Genomic DNA, 20,544 nt, shown 5'->3' on the forward strand with positions numbered 1-20,544 from the left:
CTGAGAGGATGACAATGTCATCCCTCTTTTTTAATTGAGCTAATTCAAAACGCTCATCTTTGCTGATGTTGCTAGCTGGCATCTTAGCGTTTTTGGCAGACTTGAGATGAAGGTTGAAGCATGAAGAGATGAGCAGGCTGCATAATGTACATTGCTTCAGTAACCCCCCCCCCACGTGGTGCAAAAGCGCAGAAGCGTGGTTACCACATCTATGCCTCTATATAAGTAATGAAACAGTTTAACTTCTCTACAAATATGGCTGTCACCTGATGAAGCTAGTTGTAATTACTGGCGAAACGTCGTACTCAGATTGCAAATGTTGTGGCTTGGCTCTCCAACACACCGGTGTGCTGTACTAGTGATGAATTGGCATGTTTTGTTTACGTGACAACCCCTACTAGTTGGCTGTGTCGGGTGGTGGTAGGTTTTAATGACACGTTTATATATTTACTAGCATAAGTACCCGGCGTTGCCCGGGTGAAAAATATATTTCTTAATAACCTTACATATATACACACCCTCACCACTCACCACTCACCCTCACCATTCACCCTCACCACTCTCCCTCACCACTCTCCCTCACCACTCATCCTCACCAATCACACCCTCACCAATCACCACTCACCACTCACCCTCAACACTCACCCTCACCACTCACCCTCACCATTCACCCTCACCACTCTCCCTCACCACTCATCCTCACCAATCACACCCTCACCACTCTCCCTCACCACTCTCCCTCACCACTCATCCTCACCAATCACACCCTCACCAATCACCACTCACCACTCACCCTCAACACTCACCCTCACCACTCACCACTCACCCTCACCATTCACCCTCACCACTCTCCCTCACCACTCTCCCTCACCACTCATCCTCACCAATCACACCCTCACCAATCACCACTCACCACTCACCCTCAACACTCACCCTCACCACTCACCACTCACCCTCACCATTCACCCTCACCACTCTCCCTCACCACTCTCCCTCACCACTCATCCTCACCAATCACACCCTCACCAATCACCACTCACCACTCACCCTCAACACTCACCCTCACCACTCACCACTCACCCTCACCATTCACCCTCACCACTCTCCCTCACCACTCTCCCTCACCACTCATCCTCACCAATCACACCCTCACTAATCACCACTCACCACTCACCCTCAACACTCACCCTCACCACTCACCCTCACCACTCACCCTCACCACTCAACCTCCCCTCACCACTCACTAATCACCACTCACAATCGCCACTCACAACCGCCCTCACCATTATATTTTTGCCCCAGTCAACGCCGGATATTTCCCATTCGTAGCAGTTTATATCAACTCTATAACGAACTTATATTAAACAGGAAGTGCGATCCTAAAGTAATTTACAACCTTCGATTAGTCCTTTGTGCGATTCAAAGAATCGATTCCTGGCATGTTGGGGGTTTACATTTTGAATGATAGAGTTTCATTTTCATTGGTATGTTATGTTTTAATGTTTTCAGGAGTTTTAAATTACATTTTTGCCCCGGTCAACGCCGAATATTTCCCGTTCGTAGCAGTTTATATCGACTTTAACCAACTTATAGTAAACGGGAATCGTCCGAATCTAAAGGAATCTACAACCTTCTATTCCTTTGCGCGATTCAGAGAATCGATTCTTGGCGCGTCGGGTTTAAAAGTAATTACACAGTTGTATTTTCATTGGTATGTAATGTTTTAAAGTTTTCAGAAGATTTTAAATGTATTTTCACCCCGAGCAACGCCGGGTATATCGAGTTTATACCACAAAGTCGTCGCTTGACACGGGTGGGGTGTCGAGGCCTAGTACCGTGCAGAGTCTCCGGCCTCGCCTAGATTGCCCACCCGGCTGAGGCTGGGTACAGGGGCCGTTACCCCCCCCCCCCGCGCTACAATAATACTGTGTAATCGCTATAATTTTATTATCTACCGACCCTATAATAGTAATTGCACACATTGTGGTGGGGGGGGAGTGAAGAGGACGTGAAACTTTGATGAATTTACCTCAGAGTCGCGTGTTAATGCGTGCGCATATTTTTAACGGAAATTAAAAATGGCGTCCACCCCGCAGCGAATGCGTCGCTACCCGTTGCCAGGGGCAACCGCCGTCCAATGAAACTGCGTATGGTCCGGCGACACACAGACACACACACAGACAGACAGACAGACAGATTTGCGATTTTATATATATAGATGCGATCTAACCCAAAAAACCTCTTTATGGATGATATTGGCCGCGAAAGCCTACATGTTAAACTGGGGTATAGCTGTTGGATTGGGTCCCATACCATGTGGCCCGAAGAGTTGCAGGAGCTGATAAGACATACGAAATGGAAATTATAGAAATACTAAATAAAATGGCACTTTATGATGATCTGAAAAAGAAAAAAACAAGAATTTCAGATAGCTGAAATTAAACCTAAAAAATAACTGAGTTAAACAGAAAAGAGGATCCTATGAATGGAGCAACCATACAAGGTCCAAATTATTTTTTATGGTGTTAAAGAGTGATATGTGACCGCACGCTTCTATGAATGTTTACATCTCTTCAGTACGCCTGGACTACTATTAATTGTTTTTGTGTCAAATGGATCTGTGATCCTTAAGTGAAGGTTGTTGTAACCATCCTATTTTCAGATGTAGAATGTAGACTGAGAATGGGCTGGCCACGTTGTCTTATCCAACTACAAAATGGTGGAGGCATATAGACTCCACCCTGGGGAAGAGCAGCCCAGGTTAAAAACTAAAATGGTATGCTATTGTCGGGGTCGCTGGCCCCCGAGATCCTTCCCTCGATAATGCTAACGGCCGGGCTAACATCATCACTCGCCCCCCCGCTGCTAAGAGAACCGCTGCTGGGTTCCTCACCCATGGTGTGGGAGCCGTCGCTCGAGGATTCCCCTCCACCACGGGTCCGCGTAGTAGGCATGGTTAGTTACCGAGTAGTATTATGCCCCCTTTCACGCTACCACGATACCTCCCTTTCCTAATCGCGCACCTGTAACCCACACACGGCTCCACACGCGACATCCTTTCCACACCCACACACAGCTCCACACGCGACACACCTCTCAACGAGATCACACGAGGCCACGATCAGCTATTAATGATTTATTGTTTGCTACCTGGGAATTGATGTTAAATCAGTATGAATCGACGAGGCTGGCCTATTCTACTACCCCTGGACCTATTCCCTATTTATCGGCTATGATCCTAATTCACCTTCTTACTCACTGTTAGGTGCCCACGGCGGTCCGTTGATCCCGTGCTCGCAGCGTACCTCGATGCGTCGCACGGACGTCCGGGTCGCTGGGCTGGAGAGCGTCTTGTGGCCTGATGCTGGAGTAAGAGAGCCAGATCTCCCGTTTTTGCCCCCTTTTATCCTAATTCCCGGACTCAGGCCCCCCCCCCCACTTTTTCCACGTACTCTCCGCTCCCCCTCCTACCATGTGTGGGGCAGGTGCCGTTCAATCGCTTTCTTATACAGGATTGTCGCAGTTATGCACATTATGCGGCGGAGTTTCCTCCGACTAGGCTCCTATTCTTGCCCTGTCGATCCTTGCGTGTGTGTGGTGCATTTCACCCGCGGTGGCCGAAGGGCCCCTCGCTGCGACCTTGCAATCTTAATGCCGGTCGCAGCGCCGCGAAGTAGCATCGGGGGAGGTCGTCCAATTCCCTGGTCACCGGAAACCGTGAAAGTTTATCCCGATAAGGGTTTCTCGGATTAAAACTGGTCGGCCAGGTGACTTCCCCTCGGAGCTCTATGGGGGGGGGGAAATGCGTGTGGGTGTGTTCATGTGAGGTGAGGTGAGGGGAGACGTGGGGTTGGCTCCGTCGCTTGGTGGTGGTGAGGTCGTAGCTAGGGCGCCGGCTGAACGGCTTCGTGGCGGCGGCATCACATAGCCCCCCGAGGTGCTGGTCCCCGTCTCGGGTTGACTGGAGCACCTTGCTTGAGCCGCGCCCACAAGAAAACGCTGCGGGGTCCGGGGGATCCGTCCGGACCTCCTGGCTGGTCTCGGGGCGGGTGGTTCCGTCCTCTGCAGCTCCTGCGGCGGCCTCCTCCTCCACTCCAGCGGCTCTCCCTGTCCCTCGGTACCTGCGTGCTGGGGTACAAACTCAGAAGCAGAAGGGTTTAGGGGCCGTCGTCCGCGCCGTCTCCTGACTGGATCGGGGCGTCCCGGGGGCCTGGCGGGGCCCATGTAGCGTGCAAGGCCCCCAAACACGGGGGGTGCGGGTACCCCGGGATTCCGGGGCCTTCGGGTGACGGGGTTCTCTCTCGCGGGGTCGCTTTCGATGGTTTTAAGCGGCGGACGTTGACCACCGTCTCTCGACCCCTTTCCCCGCCATAGATTAGTACCGTCCAGGGGGAGATCTGCCGCACCACGGTCCAGGGTCCCCGCCAGTAGGTCGTCAGTTTCCCCACCTGCCCGGCCCCGACGCGAGGGGTGTGTAGCCATACCTTAGCGCCTGTCAGGAATAAGGGGGGTTCCATGCGGGGTCGGGCACCCTATTCCTGCCGCCGGTGCGCGGCTTCCCCTTGCGGGTATGCTCGGCCTCAGGCTTCTCGCAGGGTCTCCATCAGGTGTTCCACCGGGCGGCTTCCCTCCTCCGGCTGGGGGGAAGGAACGCCGAATAGCAGATCTGCGGGTAAACGAGACTCACGGCTGAACATCATTAAAAACGGGGTTTGTCCCGTCGACGTGTGTACGGTGGTGGCGTAGGCGAAAAGGGCGTAAGGGAGGTGTTCATCCCAATCCCGTTGATTTGCGGCCACCATACGTTTGAGTTTCCCTGCTAAGGTCTGATTCATGCGCTCCACCATAGCGTTCGCCTGGGGGTGGTACGCTGTGGTTCAGTCCTTCTGGATTCCGAACTCTCGGCACAGTGCCTGGAACAACTCGGCCTCGAACTCGCTACCCTGGTCGGTGAGGACTCGTTCTGGGATCCCGTGCTTAAGTACGTAATGTTCCACGAATGCCCGGGCCACCACCAAGGCCGTTTTATCAGGGATGGCCACTGCCACGGGGTAGCGGGTGAAATACTCTACTGCGACTAGGATATACCGGTTGCCTCGATGGGATCGCGGGAATGGCCCCTGTAGGTCGATCCCGACCAGCTGATTCGTGCGGCTGACGTGGAACGGCCTTAGGGGTACCTGGTATTGTGCCGGTTTCGGCCCGCACTGCTGACAGGCGCGGCAGCCCTGTACCCAGGCGGCCACGTCTTGTGCCAATTTGGGCCAGAGATACTGGCGACGCAGGGTCTCTCGAGTGCGTCGTTCCCCGTCATGGCCCCCGAGCGGGTGATCATGCACCAGCCATAGCAGCTGGGGTCGTACCTGGGCAGGAACACAGATGCACCCCGGCTGGCCGGCCTCGGTTAACTCCCGTACCACTCCGTTCTGCACACACAACCGGGCATACAAACCGCTCCAGGGTCCTAGTAGGGCGCTCTTTTCCTCCCGCAGTGCCGCCTCCACCGCTGCCAGATCCGGATCCCGCTGTTGGGTCTGTCTCAGCTGCTCGTCGTTCAGGCCCGGGAAGGCGCAGCCGACGTCCTCCTGGATCCGTCTGATCGGGGCGGGGTGGTCCGCTGGGCCCCGAGCCGTGGGTCCCGCGTTTGCCGGGCGGTCGACGGGATCCCCTGTGCCACCTGCGAGGGTCTCTGTGGCGCACACTGCACTCTCTCTCACTGGGGGGGGGGTCAGTGGCCGCGGCCTCTCGGGGGTCCGTTGCCTGCAGGCAGCGTCCCCCCGTGAAACACGGGCAGGCCTCCTCCGGCCTTGTTTCGGCGTACACCGTGGGTCGCCTCGACAAGGCGTCCGCGTTTGCATGCGTCCGGCCAGCCCGATACTCGATTTGCAGGTTGTACTCCTGCAGCTGCGCCAGCCACCGGGCCATCTGCCTTCGCGGCTCCTTGAATGTAAGAAGAAACTGCAGAGCATAATGGTCAGTGCGTACGCGACATTTCCTGCCGTACAAATACGGCCGGAACTGTTTACATGCGAAAATCACGGCATACAACTCTTGGCGGGTCACGCAATAGTTCAGCTCGGCCCCACTCAAGGTCCGGCTGGCGTACGCGATGACTCGTTCCGTCCCATCCTGCACTTGTGACAACACCGCGCCCAGCCCGCTGCTGCAAACATCGGTGTCCAAAATAAAATCGGTGGTAAAATTGGGGAAAGCGAGGGTGGGGGCGTGGGTGAGGTGGTTTTTGAGAGTGGTGAAGGCTGTCTGGCAGACCCCCGTCCACTGATGCTTAGGGGAAGTGAGTTAGGTGAGGGGGCGTGCAATCTCGCTGAATCCCTTTACAAATCGACGATAATAGGTGGCGAGCCCCAAAAATGATCTGATCTCCGTCAGATTCCTTGGCCGTGGCCACTCCACTACGGCGCGTACCTTCTCCGGATCAGTGCGCACGCCTGCCTCGCTGACGCGATGCCCGAGGTACCCCACCTCGCGCTTTGCGATGTAACACTTACGTGGCTTGAGCTTGAGATAAGCCGCTCGCAGTCGCTGGAACACCTCTCGTAGCCTGGACCAGTGCTCAAACAAAGATCTACTGAACACGATCACATCATCCAAGTAAATCAGGCACTGTTCCCATTGCAAGCCCCGCATCACCAACTCCATCAGCTGCTGGAACGTCGCGGGCGCATTGGTGAGTCCGAACGGCAGTACTCGAAACTCGCATAGTCCCATCGGGGTGGTGAATGCGGTTTTTGGCCGATCCTCCTCCGCCATCTCCACCTGCCAGTACCCGGACGCGAGATTGAGGGTGGAAAAATATCGCGCTCCGGCGAGGCTGTCAAAAGTGTCGTCGATGCGGGGTATGGGGAAGGCGTCGCCGAGCGTGACTGCGTTCAGTTTACGGTAATCGACGCAGAACCGGGTTGACCCATCCTTTTTCGCTACTAGTACCACCGGGGATGACCAGGGGCTCGCCGACGGCTGAATTATGTTATCGCGAAGCATGTCCCCAACCGCCTCTTTGATCTGGGTGCATTCGGGTGCGCCCACTCGGTACGCAGGGAGTTTGATGGGTCGGGCTGCACCGGTGTCAATTTGGTGCTTAACAAGGTCGGTCCGACTCACGTCTGAGTCGTGTTCACTGAACACGTCGGCATACTCCTGCAGTAACTCGCCCAGCCGATCGGCCTCTCCCTTAGGTAAATCCGCCCATGGTACATGTAACGCGTCGAGCAGGGGGACGACCTCGGCTCGGGGAGTTGGGCCGACTCGCTAGGCCAGGTCCTGGTCCCCCTCAGGACGACCGGGGTCCTCAGCCCAGGGTGCGAACACCGATTCGTCAGAGTGGCGTGCGTGCAGGGGGTGTACGGTGGCGATCGGGGTGCGCCGTCGCAGTATCGCTGGGGTACTGTGAGGGTTAAACATCCGCGTAAACAATCGGTCCCCATCTGCGTTTACCAACGTGGCGGATCCCACGACCCCATACCGTTTTGCCAACTCCGGGTGAGGAGTTAGCATTACCTCCCCTGATGGTCAGAGCGCAGGGTCGGTGGGGGATGTTGCTACTGGCACCAGCATCTCGGTGAGCGGCCCGATGGTGACTGCCGTCGCCAGGATAGCGGCCACAGGTGCGAAGAGGGGGCGCGTCGGTTCTCGTCCCAGGAACGGTATCCACTCGCCGTTGCTTTCCATGGTGGCGCATCGCTGGCGGGGTTGCACGTTGAGTCCCAGCTGTTCTAGGAGGTCGGTACCTGCGATACACTCGTGACACAACGCACTCGACACGTAGAACTCCTGGGTGCACACCTGGCTGCCTATGCGGACCTCTAGGGTGGCTCTCCCCAGCAACCCCATTCCGGCTCCGCTCGCCGTGTGCAGCGCGCGGTCTGGTGCCTGCAGGTGACGCACGTCGACCCCGATCGTGCTGCAGTGCGCTGCGCTCACGAGCGAGGCCACCGCCCCCGTGTCCAGCAGGATTCGGGTACGCATTCCGTTTACCTCCCCTTCCACCAGCGACGTGGCCCCCGTGATCCCCGTCACCAGCTCCCGCAGCCAGTCGCCAGGAGTCACCGTTTCCGTGGGCGTTGTTGCTGGAACCTGTGTGGAGATCACTCGCTCGCCATTATTCTCATTATCGTCTATTTGTATCGGGACCGCGTCGATTGCACCCCTAGTTGGTCGACGTTCTAGGGGGCATTGGAGTTTAACCCCCGCGTCTGCCTAGCTCGGGTGAGTTCAGGACAGTCTCTCACTAGATGCCCTCGGCGGTCGCACATGTAACATGTCCGGGGAGGGGGGGCGGCTCCGTAGTGGGCCCCCTGCCCACTCCCTCCCCCCCATTACGCCGCTGTCCACCCTCCGCCTCTAGTCGGGCTACCCTTCCAGATGACCCTCCCACCGTGGTGCGTAGGTCCCCCATTTCGGATCGGATGGTCTCAATGGAGGATTGCAGTTAGGTCATATTTTTATTCGTTTCCTCGCGTACTTGGGTTACCCTCTCACCTACTTGGGTTATCTTACCGTCCATTTGGTCTACCCGGCCAGCAATGTCTCCCATGCTGGTCTGTAACCCGGCTACCCACCCCGGGGTTGTCTCGCGGGGTCTCTGGGGCTCTCTTGCCTGTCTCCTTATTGGGCTGGCGGGCTCCTCCTTATCCTCTTCCGAGAGTAGGCTCGCTACGGCTCACTCTCGTCCCCTCCCTCGAGGCTGCGCGCGCTCACCAGAGAGCTTCTCGCATTTATGCGCGCGCTTGACGAGGGTGTTAAAGGAGAGGCGTTCACCATCTACATTTGGCTGCTACCATGGGGTGTGTGCCAAATATCGCTGGATTTTACCGGCGGCGAGGCCCTCAATTATTTTTGCCTCGTACTCCGGGTATGCGAGCTGGGTCAGCGTGCGTACGTCCTCGGCGTAATCTCGCAGATCCTTGCCGGGTTGGCGGCGGCATGCCTCTAAGGCCGCCTGCGCCTCCTCTTCGTCATAGGTGCCGAAGCGTTGTTCGAGTTGGCACATTAATTCTTCCCACTGAGTTTGTGCGCTTGCGGGCAAAGCTTCCACAAAGTCAGCTGCCCGCCCATCTAAATGTAGCTCTAACTGCTGCAACGCCTCCTCATCTGACCACCCATTAACCTTTTTAGCCCCCCTGATGCTGCGGGCAAACGATTTCCATGATGGAATTCCTTTGCCCGTAAATGTGCATTTGATTTTAATCTGGGTTGGGGGGCCTCTTTCCCTTGGGGGTGCGGGGGATCGTCCCGTTTCTGACACCACTTTGTCGGGGTCGCTGGCCCTCGAGATCCCTCCCTCGATAATGCTAACGGCCGGGCTAACATCATCACTCGCCCTCCCGCTGCTAGGCGAACCACTGCTGGGTTCCTCACCCATGGTGTGGGAGCCGTCGCTCGAGGATTCCCCTCCACAGCGGGTCCGCGTAGTAGGCATGGTTAGTTACCGAGTAGTATTATGCCCCCCTTCACGCTACCACGATACCTCCCTTTCCTAATCGCGCACCTGTAACCCACACACGGCTCCACACGCGACACCCTCTCCACACCCACACACAGCTCCACACGCGACACACCTCTCAACGACATCACACGAGGTCACGATCAGCTATTAATGATTTATTGTTTGCTACCTGGGAATTGATGTTAAATCAGTATGAATCGACGAGGCTGGCCTATTCTACTACCCCTGGACGTATTCCCTATTTATCGGCTATGATCCTAATTCACCTTCTTACTCACTGTTAGGTGCCCACGGCGGTCCGTTGATCCCGTGCTCGCAGCGTACCTCGATGCGTCGCATGGACGTCCGGGTCGCTGGGCTGGAGAGCGTCTTGTGGCCTGATGCTGGAGTAAGAAAGCCAGATCTCCCGTTTTTGCCCCCTTTTATCCTAATTCCCGGACTCAGGCACCCCCCCCCCCCCTTTTCCCACGTACTCTCCGCTCCCCCTCCTACCATGTGTGGGGCAGGTGCCGTTCAATCGCTTTCTTATGCAGGATTGTCGCAGTTATGCACATTATGCGGCGGCGTTTCCTCCGACTAGGCTCCTATTCTTGCCCTGTCGATCCTTGCGTGTGTGTGGTGCGTTTCACCCGCGGTGGCCGAAGGGCCCCTCGCTGCGACCTTGCAATCTTAATGCCGGTCGCAGCGCCGCGAAGTAGCATCGGGGGAGGTCGTCCAATTCCCTGGTCACCGGAAACCGTGAAAGTTTATCCCGATAAGGGTTTCTCGGATTAAAACCGGTCGGCCAGGTGACTTCCCCTCGGAGCTCTATGGGGGGGGGGGGGAATGCGTGCGGGTGTGTTCATGTGAGGTGATGTGAGGGGGACGCAGGGTTGGCTCCGTCGCTTGGTGGTGGCGAGGTCGTAGCTAGGGCGCCGGCTGAACGGCTTCGTGACGGCGGCATCACACTATCTCCCCCCAGAAGTGGGCACAAACATGACATACCCCTGTGGCTAGTCCTAGGTCGCTCACTTAAAAAATAATCCAATTAAAGTTTATGCCCATAATCTACGTTACCAATGAGAGGAGGGGAAATTATCGGACTCCTCCCCGGACTGCCCTAGGTATCCAAGGGGCACTACTCAGACTTATCTGCATGCTTTTGGTAATACGCCGATATCCCCGAATTCCACCAGTACATTGTTAAACGCTTCAACAGAATCGTGATACAAACGTTTTGCCTTCGGTTGACTCATTTCTATGGGGCCTGAAAGCAATTGGAGTGTCCAAACACAATACATTTTACTTCAGGCCTCTTAAAATTGTTGCGAGGAAATCCCTGTTGGGTGACTGGAACATGAACCGCTCTCATGGAAACATTGGTGCTCGTTCACTGTATGCTTTGGCAGCGATAGAACACCTCAGTTATAAATATCACCACCGGGGGAGACAATGGCGGCCGTGTGTGGTGCTGGCCACCCACCCCCTCATGCACCGTATTGGCCTTGGTGCCTCCCTAACAGCATTGGACCCAACAGTCAGTTAATAGGCTATGCGGGGGAACGTTGTCCACGAAATACTTACACGGCAAAGGTTGAGGTGCCACTCACTGCCTCACGTCCCTCACCCACCCATCACCACGGTATCATCCAATGATAAAAGTATATCCGGGTACAGGATATCTGCAAAAGGACAAAACGAACCCCTACGATAACTAAATTGGTATACAAAGAGCTTTCCCACGATAGGTCGAAACTGCGAATTATATTCATTACATGCAAATGTACAAAATCAGTTTTACGCATTAAAACATAACATATTTTAAAACATAACATATTTTCCGTACTACAGAATGTGTAGTACGAACAAATCAACTTATGAAAGGGGCTCAGGAACAGAAACCATTCGTAAGTCGAGGAATCTCCATACAGGTGTAATAAGAGCCTATGTCGGATTCACGTGGTGATCGGCTTTGCCGGTCCCGCTTTACAGCCAATGGGGGGAGAGCCTGGGAGCATGGCCTCGGCGTGATCACGGGATGTCAGCTAGGTGATTGGTTTCGCTGGTCTTGGCCTCAGCCAATGAGAAGACAAGTCAGGGGCGTGGTCTCGGGAGTTGATGGGGAATCTGGAACATTCGGCGCAGGTTATTGAGGATTGGCTGGAGGGTACCATGTGACCCAGGCGTTAAATAAGCGGAGAGAGGAGAGACACGGGGTCAGACACAGAACGAAGAGAGAGAGGGGCCACGCGTGAGTGGGGCTCCGGGTGCCACGTGGCAGTGTGTCTCTGGTGGCTGTCTGCTCGCTTCCCGTTGCCTGCCAGCAACAGGGAGTGTTTGTGAACTGCAAGAAGTTAAATAAAAGGACCGATTCCACAAGCCGTCTCCAGCGTGTTATTACATTGGTGTCAGAAGTTCTTCTGGGACCGTTTGGACGATCTTCAAGATGTCCAAGCACCTCAGAAAGAAGAACCCACCCGACCCTCCATCGGAGGAAGTTGTGGAGACGGACGACGACAATCTGCTAGGAGCTACGGCTCCTCTGCCTCCGACTGCCGCTCTCCTCGACGCCGCTCATCGCCCGCGGGAGGAAGAGGGAACCACCTCAAGGGCGGACGAAGGATGGTGGCTGATGGCGGAGCAGATCGAGTCGCTCCGGCGATTCTGCTCAATCTGGTGACGGCGGTCGTGTCCTCTACGGGCCTGGGTCGGCCGCCTGCGGTTCAGCTCAATGCCGAGGACCAGGATCTTCGGCGGGAAACGACGTCCGCCATAGCTCCTGCCACGCGGGGGGAGGCCTCCATCTTGGGCGGGGCGGCGGCGACGGAGCCTTTGAACGCCATCTTGCGCGAGGCTGCCACCACGCGGCCACCGGACGCCATTTTGTCGGAGACGCGCAGAACGCGGGAAGCGCAAGGCGTCTGCCTGCCACCGCGGACATCGACTTCCACAGATTAAGGAATTTATCGCTGGGGGCGATTGGAGTGCTTTTACGTGGCGCTTTGAGTCGGCCTTCAGATCCGTGCGATGGACGGAGGTGGAGGCGCTGGAAGCGCTGCTCACGCTGCTGGACGATGTTTCCCTGGCAGTCTTCCGATCCATCCCGGCGTCCAAGAAGAAGATGCTTCGTGATGCTTTCGCAGAAATGGTGGAGTTTTACGACCCGCCGACGGCAGCCACGAGAAAATTTAGGTCACGTCGTCGAGGATCAGAGGAGTCGCCTTTGGCTTATCGGGGGGTGCTTGTGGCGTTGGCCATGGCCGCTTACCCCGACGCGATGGCTGATCACCTCGATCCTCTCATCCTTTCCCGTATGCTGGAGCTGTCCCAGGAACTCAACATCTTGCTGCCGGTATGCGGCCACGAACCGCTTACATCGCGATGGGTGGGACGCTGCTTGGACCCTAAATTTAACATCAAGCGCTGGGATCAGATGGCGGCATGGATGGGGAAACCTGAAATCGACGGCCCACCTTTAGGGTGGTCTCCATGACGGGTCGTCCACTGCTCCGACGACTCCGGCGACGACGAGGTGGTGGCTGCTGTCCCGCACTGGACTCCGAGACGGTGGCTGCACGACCGGAGTGGTGACTACGCAAGCCGACCATGTGCGGGGGCCGGGTCGACCGACCGCCGGCCGACGACGGCCACATGCTTCAAGTGTGGCCGACGAGGCTATTTTGCCCGCGACTGCCGCTGCTGACCTCTGCCTTCGCCGCTTCTGCCAAGTGGGCCTCCATCTCCTCCACCGGGCGCGGAGCCGCGACACCCTCGGGCGAGTCGGCGCAAATCGGACGCCCGGCAGGTCGTGTCACATCATTCATCCACTTGCACACATAGTTGCACTTCCAATGATAATTGTAATTCTTCGGAGTCATTACCACGCTCTACTACACAATGGAAAAAATTGGCTCGTAGGGTTGTGGCTGCGGCGTCGGGTTCGTCGACGGTACGGGGTACCATCGATGGCATCGACGTCCGTATTTTGGTGGACACTGGTGAGTCTGCCACCATCATATCAGATGTTATTTTTCATCTTTTGTCTATTCCCACGTCGCGAATCTGCCGGGTTAATGATGCGTGTGTAGCCGCAAATGGTGGTAGCATGGGCATTTTCGGTCAAGTCGATGTGTGTATTGCTATCGGTAATATTACCGCCAAAGGATCGGTGTTGATCTCGCGCTCATTGGCCGTCCCATGCCTATTAGGCACTGATTTCTTGCGCCGCATGCCACTTAAGATACTGGTCGACCAGGATTGTATAGAAATGCCGGGGGGTCGTAGGATGTCGTTCCTGCCTTCCCTGCTGGCCCGTTCGCAACCGGGTAACGCTGTTAACGCCATGGTTGCTGCCACAGTAGAAGTTCCATCAGGCTCACAAATGCTTATCCCGCTGCGTTACCGTAAACCCCTTCAAGTTAAGGATGGTACGATGGGTGTGTTATTATCCCTGTCGAATTCGGTGTCTAAATCTTTTTCCTTGGTGGCAGCCCAAACGATCGTACGGCCGGGCCAGGCCTCGTTCATACAGGTGTTGAATGGGGGGCCAGACCGGGTCGTTGTCCCGGCTGGATCGGTATTGGCTCACGCCACTACCAATTTCTCACTTTTGACGGAAAGCCACAAATTAAAACACCCACCGATGGACCGCCACGCGATCGTTCGCAGGAACGGTGGATCGCGGACTTGTGCGGGGAAAATTCATCTTTATCAAACGTGCAGAGGACTGCTTTGCATTCGTTGTTATTACAGTATGCTGACGTTTTCAGTAAAAATGATTTGGATCTCGGCTGTACGTCGCTTTTGTCGCACCATATTGACACCGGTGTGACACCTCCGATTTGTATGTATCCGCATCGCATGAGCCCTGCAGAAAGGGAACACGTGCGCGGCGCGGTAGACGAGATGTTGGCGGCGGATATTATTTCGCCGTCCAACAGTCCGTGGGGCGCGCCGGTGGTACTGGTTAAGAAAAAGGATGGTGGGACGAGATTTTGCGTAGATTTCCGCCGGTTGAATAAGATATCCGTGATGGACGCATACCCTTTACCACGGATGGATGACTCATTGGACGCTTTGTCAGGGGCAAAATTATTCTCCACCCTCGATATGTCCTCGGGCTTTTGGCAGCTTCCCCTCGATGACGCGTCGAAACCCAAGACGGCATTCCGCACGCCACAAGGCCTCTTTGAGTTTAACCGCTTACCCATGGGCTTAAATGCGGCTCCGGCAACGTTCCAACGCCTGATGGAACTGGTACTGGCGGGACTACAGTGGGAGACATGCCTCATATATTTACACGATATTATCGTTTTTAGCCGCACGTTTGAGGAACACCTCCAACGCCTGGAGACTGTCTTTCAGAGGATGCGGTCGGCTGACCTAAAGTTTAAACCCAAGAAATGCCACCTTTTGCAACACTCCGTCTGTTACTTGGGTCATATCGTCAGTTCGGACGGCGTGTCCACTGACCCTCAGAAAACGCGATGTGTCAGAGAGTGGCCTACACCCACTTCGGTGGGCGACGTTCGGCGCTTTATTGGGTTTGCATCCTACTATCGCCGGTTTGTTAAGAACTTTGCCACACTGGCTAAACCACTGCATATTCTGACGGGCAAAAATCAGAGGTTTAAATGGGGTCCGGAGGAGGAACTTTGGCCGCAATGCAGAAAGATTTCTTTTGGCCCGGCATGACGGCAGACGTCAACGACTTTGTCCGGTCATGCCATGATTGTGCGAAGAGGAAACCGCCTCGGAAACATTATGTGCCGCCATTACGTTCCATTGAGGTATCCCGTATAAACGAATTAGTTGCTCTGGACATCCTCGGGCCATTCCCTCCATCGGCTAGGGGCAACAAATACCTTCTGGTCGGGGTAGAATATTTTTTTCGATGGCCTATGGCCTGGCCTCTGCCTGACCAGACGGCCGCGTCCATCACCGATGCTTTCGTGAATGGTTATGTTATGGATTAAGGAGCACCCGAGAGGCTGCTCACGGATCAGGGACGTAACTTCTCCTCCAAATTGCTCAAGGATGTTTGCGATGCGCTGGGCACAAAGAAAATCCGCACTTCCCCTTACCATCCACAAACGGACGGCCTGGTGGAACGATTTAACCGCACCCTTTTGGCTATGCTTTGTCACACGGTGAGTGAAAAGCAGACCGATTGGGACTTGCACATACCGGGCATCTTAGCGGCATACCGCATGGTTCCGCACGCATCCACGGGATATTTGCCATTGTTCTTGATGTATGGTCGTGAGAACGTACCCCCCATTGATGTACAACTGGGTACGCCGAGGAAACAGCCATCCCTTTCCTTGCCTGATCACGTACGGGACTCGCTTGAACGCGTTACAGAGGCGCGAGAGGCCGCCAGATGTGCGACGGCCCGTACGCAGGCAAGGAACGAGAGGTGTGCGCGTCGATCGCATACCCACATGCCCTGGTCGGTGGGCGATCTGGCATGGCTCCACTGCCCTCAGGTGCCGGTGGGCACATCCCCTAAATTGCACAGGCCTTGGCGGGGGCCTGTCACGTTGGTGGACATTCGGAACTCGCAGAGTGTTCGCGTCCAATACGGAAAACGTCGGTGGTACGTCCATTCGTCGCGACTCAAACCCTACGTTGACCCGCGTGCCGAACCCTCATCTGCACTTGTTGACCTGCCGGGGTCTGCTGTGCCGAATATGCCGCTTGCCTCACCCGTTGATCCCCAGCGGGACTGTGTTGTGCCACCCGCAGATGAACAGGTTTTGAGGGCTGATGAGACCCCCGCTGTCCTTCCTCCAACGGGACCTGCCCTGGACACGACTGAAATCGAACATCCTCCTTCTTCTTCTTCTTCATGCCAAACACCTCCTGTTGATCCGGCGACAAGGCGACCGTATGCAGGAAGCGGAGAGGGTTCCGCGTCGTGTATGCGGTCGAAATCTCTTCCGATTCGATAGCATTGATTGCCTTGCAGTCCCTTCCCTGTTGTAACCGCGCTGCAGGGGCGCCCTAATGTATGTCTGTTTATTCATGGGTGAATTTTAAATTTTGTTCGGTGCATAGACGCCCATTTCGCCCTTTCACGTTTAATGCGTCTTTGACGCCCTAATAAGCAATTTTATGGAATTGGCTTGTCACCCTTTTCCCAGCCGAGACAGCTGACTTTCACCGGGAGGGGGGGGGGGGGGGTGATGTAATAAGAGCCTATGTCGGATTCACGTGGTGATCGGCTTTGCCGGTCCCGCTTTACAGCCAATGGGGGGAGAGCCTGGGAGCATGGCCTCGGCGTGATCACGGGATGTCAGCTAGGTGATTGGTTTCGCTGGTCTTGGCTTCAGCCAATGGGAAGACAAGTCAGGGGCGTGGTCTCGGGAGTTGATGGGGAATCTGGAACATTCGGCGCAGGCTATTGAGGATCGGCTGGAGGGTACCATGTGACCCAGGCGTTAAATAAGAGGAGAGAGGAGAGACACGGGGTCAGACATGGAACGAAGAGAGAGAGGGGCCACGCACGAGTGGGGCTCCGGGTGCCACGTGGCAGTGTGTCTCTGGTGGCTGTCTGCCCGCTTCCCGTTGCCTGCCAGCAACGGGGAGTGTTTGCGAACTGCAAGAAGTGAAATAAAAGGACCGATTCCACAAGCCGTCTCCAGCGTGTTATTACACAGGCAAGGCAGTGCAAAAAAATGGAGTGCGAATGACACTACATTTTGACAGTACATTACAAACGAGTCTTTACAGATGAGCCAAAACATACTCTTTGGTTCTTTCGGTAAAGTCACGTACCTGCAGTCACGTAAGCTTCAGATGAAGGTATAATTGAGTTGTTTTGCATTTGAGCAGCAATGCACTTACTGTTGTTCTACTTCAATTTCATGTGAAGGTTGAGAATAATGAATGTGAAGACAAAGGACAATACAGAGCGGAAAACGGTTTTTGCTGTCAACTGTGCCCTGCAGGTAACCACGTGAAACAGTAACAAATTGTGATTAACAAGTGCATCTACTTTTGTATGTGACCCAATGCTAGTTTGAAAAAATTGTGTTTTAATGCATCTTATCACATGCATAATTATTGTAATGCTTGTGTAATAGAGTTCACGACTCTTGGACGCCGGAGTTGGAGGCACACGGGTTTATTATATATAGCACGGTTGTGGCATACAACTCTAGAGGGGGTGTCGGCCCCCTCACCCGGCTAGCTGGGGATACACGCGCTAGCTACTTCCTTGCCTGCCTCCTAGTCCTCCTCTAACGGGGTAGGGGAGGCTATCTGGCCCGACACTGGTAAGTCGGGCCCGGTACCCTGAGTCCCAGGCCAGCGCTGACAAGAGCACCGGCTCTGGATCTCGGGACCACGCCGCTGGCTCGGTCCTGTTCGGCCCTGATAAGGACGGCGAACCAGGGGAGTCCAGGGCTCTAGCTAAGACGTCTTCAGTCTTCACTGGTTAGCTTAACAAGACTCCCGAGCCCTCCGCTACATCCCCTTTTATACCCAACCCCCCGCTGAGGGGTGGGGCCCCGGGGGATCATAACTCCGAATCAGCCCCCCCGGGGTACCTGGCACGGACGTCGTAGAGAGCACCTCCCCGTGCACTCACGTAGCCCCGCCCACTGTGTTTGTTTGCCATAAGCTGCCATGCATAACGGGCTTTCTCTCTAACACCCCTACATCACCCCCCCCCCCCCCCCCCCCCCCGCATAGCTTGCAGCCGTCCCGGCTGCCAACATACAAAAAAAAATGACAATTAAAGCGCATTTACCCCCTGACCGCGCGTGTGCCTCACTATTTTTCAACCATAACAAGAACAACAACAAGAATACAACAAGAACACAGCAGCGAGAAGAGAAACAACCCGACGCACCCCCCCCGAATAAATACGAATTCCGTAAAAACAGCCTATATACAATTTGCAGGGAATCCACCACACAACAACACATGGCGAACCCAACATATGTACATCCAATGAGCAGGGAACACACCACTCAAACAACACACAATGAACACAACCTATGTACACATGTTCCGGCCTCACAACAGTCTGCACATTTTAGCGCGCGTCCTTGCAGCGGGCCCCTCACACGGGGTAACCCCGGGTGGCGGACCGTCAGGTGGCAACTGTCCGTCTTGGAGTGAGTCCTCATCCGACGCCGCGTGACCCTTGGCATCCCCAGGAGGGGTGATCGGGCGTGAGCCCGTCACTCCTGATGCACCTGGAGGTGGCACAGCCGGCAAGGCATCAGATGAGAGCGATGGAGACGGACCCAGCAAGTCGGTCGACCCCCCACATGTTTGGCCACGCGTGTGTGAAGTGGGGATGTGTACCGCAACGAAGGGTTTTAATCTAGAGGGGTGCACGAACCACCGCCGCTTCCCCTATTTGATGCGCACGCACTGCGGGCGCAAAACCTCGACCACCTCCACAGGGCCCCGCCACGGCCGCACCAGCTTAGAGGAGGTTGCAAGTGGCACCTGGGGACAGTGCAGCCATGCCTTGTCCCCCGGCTTCCACTGCAGCACGTGCGCCCGACGCAGTCTGAGCCGCTCATTCGCTTTCTGACGGAGGTCAGAGTTTTGCATGGCAGCATCCCGTGCCTCTGTTAATTTGGCCAGATTAAATTTTACATGGTCAGCCAATTTAGTTTTTCCCTGCGGCGCGGGGATCTGCAGCTGGGCACGAACAGGCGGGTCAGGTTCGCGGCCGTACATGAGGTAGAAGGGGGAAAATCCCGTAGCTGCATGGGGGGCCATTCGGTATGCCGCCAAGACCCCTTGAATTTGCAGGTCCCAATCGGTCTGTGAGTCCGAAACCTGCTGTGACAACATTGACGTGATGGTGCGATGCAGATGCTCGACCATCCCGTCAGTTTGCGGGTGATATGGGGAGGTACGAATTTTCTTCGTGCCCAGGAGCTCACAGACTTGTTGGAGTAGTTTGCCGGAAATTTTTTTGCCCTGGTCGGTCAGCAGCCGCTCCGGAGCACCTTTGTCCAGGATGTATCCCTGAACAAAGGCCTCCACGATGGCTGCTGCCGACTAGTTGGCAAGGGGCCAGGCCATAGGCCAGCGCGTAAAATACTCCACACCAGTCAACAAATATCTATTGCCCCTGGGGGTGGCGGGGAATGGGCCCAAAATATCCAGCGCGACAAGCTCGTTTATTCTGGACACTTTGATTGATTGCAAGGGTGGGTTTGACTCCCGTGCTGGCGGTTTTCGTTGCGCGCACCGAGGGCATGACCCCAATAAATCCCCGACATCCCTCGTCATGCCTGGCCAAAAAAAATCAAGTTGGAGCAAGGCGAGGGTCTTTTGGGTCCCCAGGTGTAGGAGGCGCTCGTGAGCAGCCCACACCACCTTGCCCCGCAACCCAGAAGGGACCACCAGCCGGTGTCGACGGGATTTCCCGTCCCAATGCATCAGCAGACCTTGCACCATTTCCCATGCGTCGGCATCACCCCTCCCCCGTCCAGCACCGCCGACGCGACCACGCCACCCGAGGAGGGAGGTATCCTCCATCTGGAGGCGCCCCCATTCAGTGACGGGCAACCCCAACAGGGAATCTTTTCCCTGTTGTGCGATCGAATTAGTAATCAATGTTTCGTCGTCGTCGTCGGCCGCCAAGACCGGAACCGATATGTCCCCCGGAGGCCTGCAACGTCCAGACCCCAGGAGGCATGCACATTCGGAGGTGGTTGGCATGCGCGACAGAGCGTCCGCATTGGTGTGGCGAACGCCCTTACGGTAGGTGGTTTCAAAATCAAAGTCCTGGAGAATCTCCAACCATCGAGACAATTGTCCCGATGGTTGTTGAACTCGCAGGGCGTACTGTAGTGCCGCATGATCTGTGCGGACGGTGAAATGCCGACCGTACAGATATGGGCGATACTGTTGGATGAAATAGACAATTGCCAACAGTTCCCGACGGGTGACACAATATCTCTGCTCCGCAGGAGACAACACCCGACTACCGTACGCGACCACCCGTTCCACGCTGTCAACCACCTGGGAAAGCACGCCCCCAATACCCGTGTTGCTCGCATCGGTGTCAAGCAAAAAGGGCTTAGAAAAATCGGGGTAAACCAAGGGAGGAGCTTTTACCAGAG

General features: G+C 55.6%; 1 protein-coding gene across 4 annotated transcripts in view; it reads left to right on the forward strand.

The window, feature by feature from the left end:
- Positions 1 to 20,544, forward strand: part of LOC144717304 (uncharacterized) — a 93,104-nt gene that overhangs the window by 15,761 nt on the left and 56,799 nt on the right. For 3 of the 4 annotated variants that reach the window (XM_078592775.1, XM_078592774.1, XM_078592776.1), the window contains exon 2: positions 17,322 to 17,397. The exons of the other annotated variant lie outside the window; for it this stretch is intronic. In XM_078592775.1, the coding sequence (XP_078448901.1) occupies positions 17,322 to 17,397 (76 nt within the window). The remainder of the gene's footprint in view (positions 1 to 17,321; positions 17,398 to 20,544) is intronic. 4 annotated transcript variants of the gene reach the window in all.

The sequence above is a fragment of the Lampetra planeri genome, chromosome 3 (genome assembly GCF_965212315.1).
Source record: "Lampetra planeri chromosome 3, kcLamPlan1.2.h2, whole genome shotgun sequence".
NCBI lineage: Eukaryota > Metazoa > Chordata > Hyperoartia > Petromyzontiformes > Petromyzontidae > Lampetra > Lampetra planeri.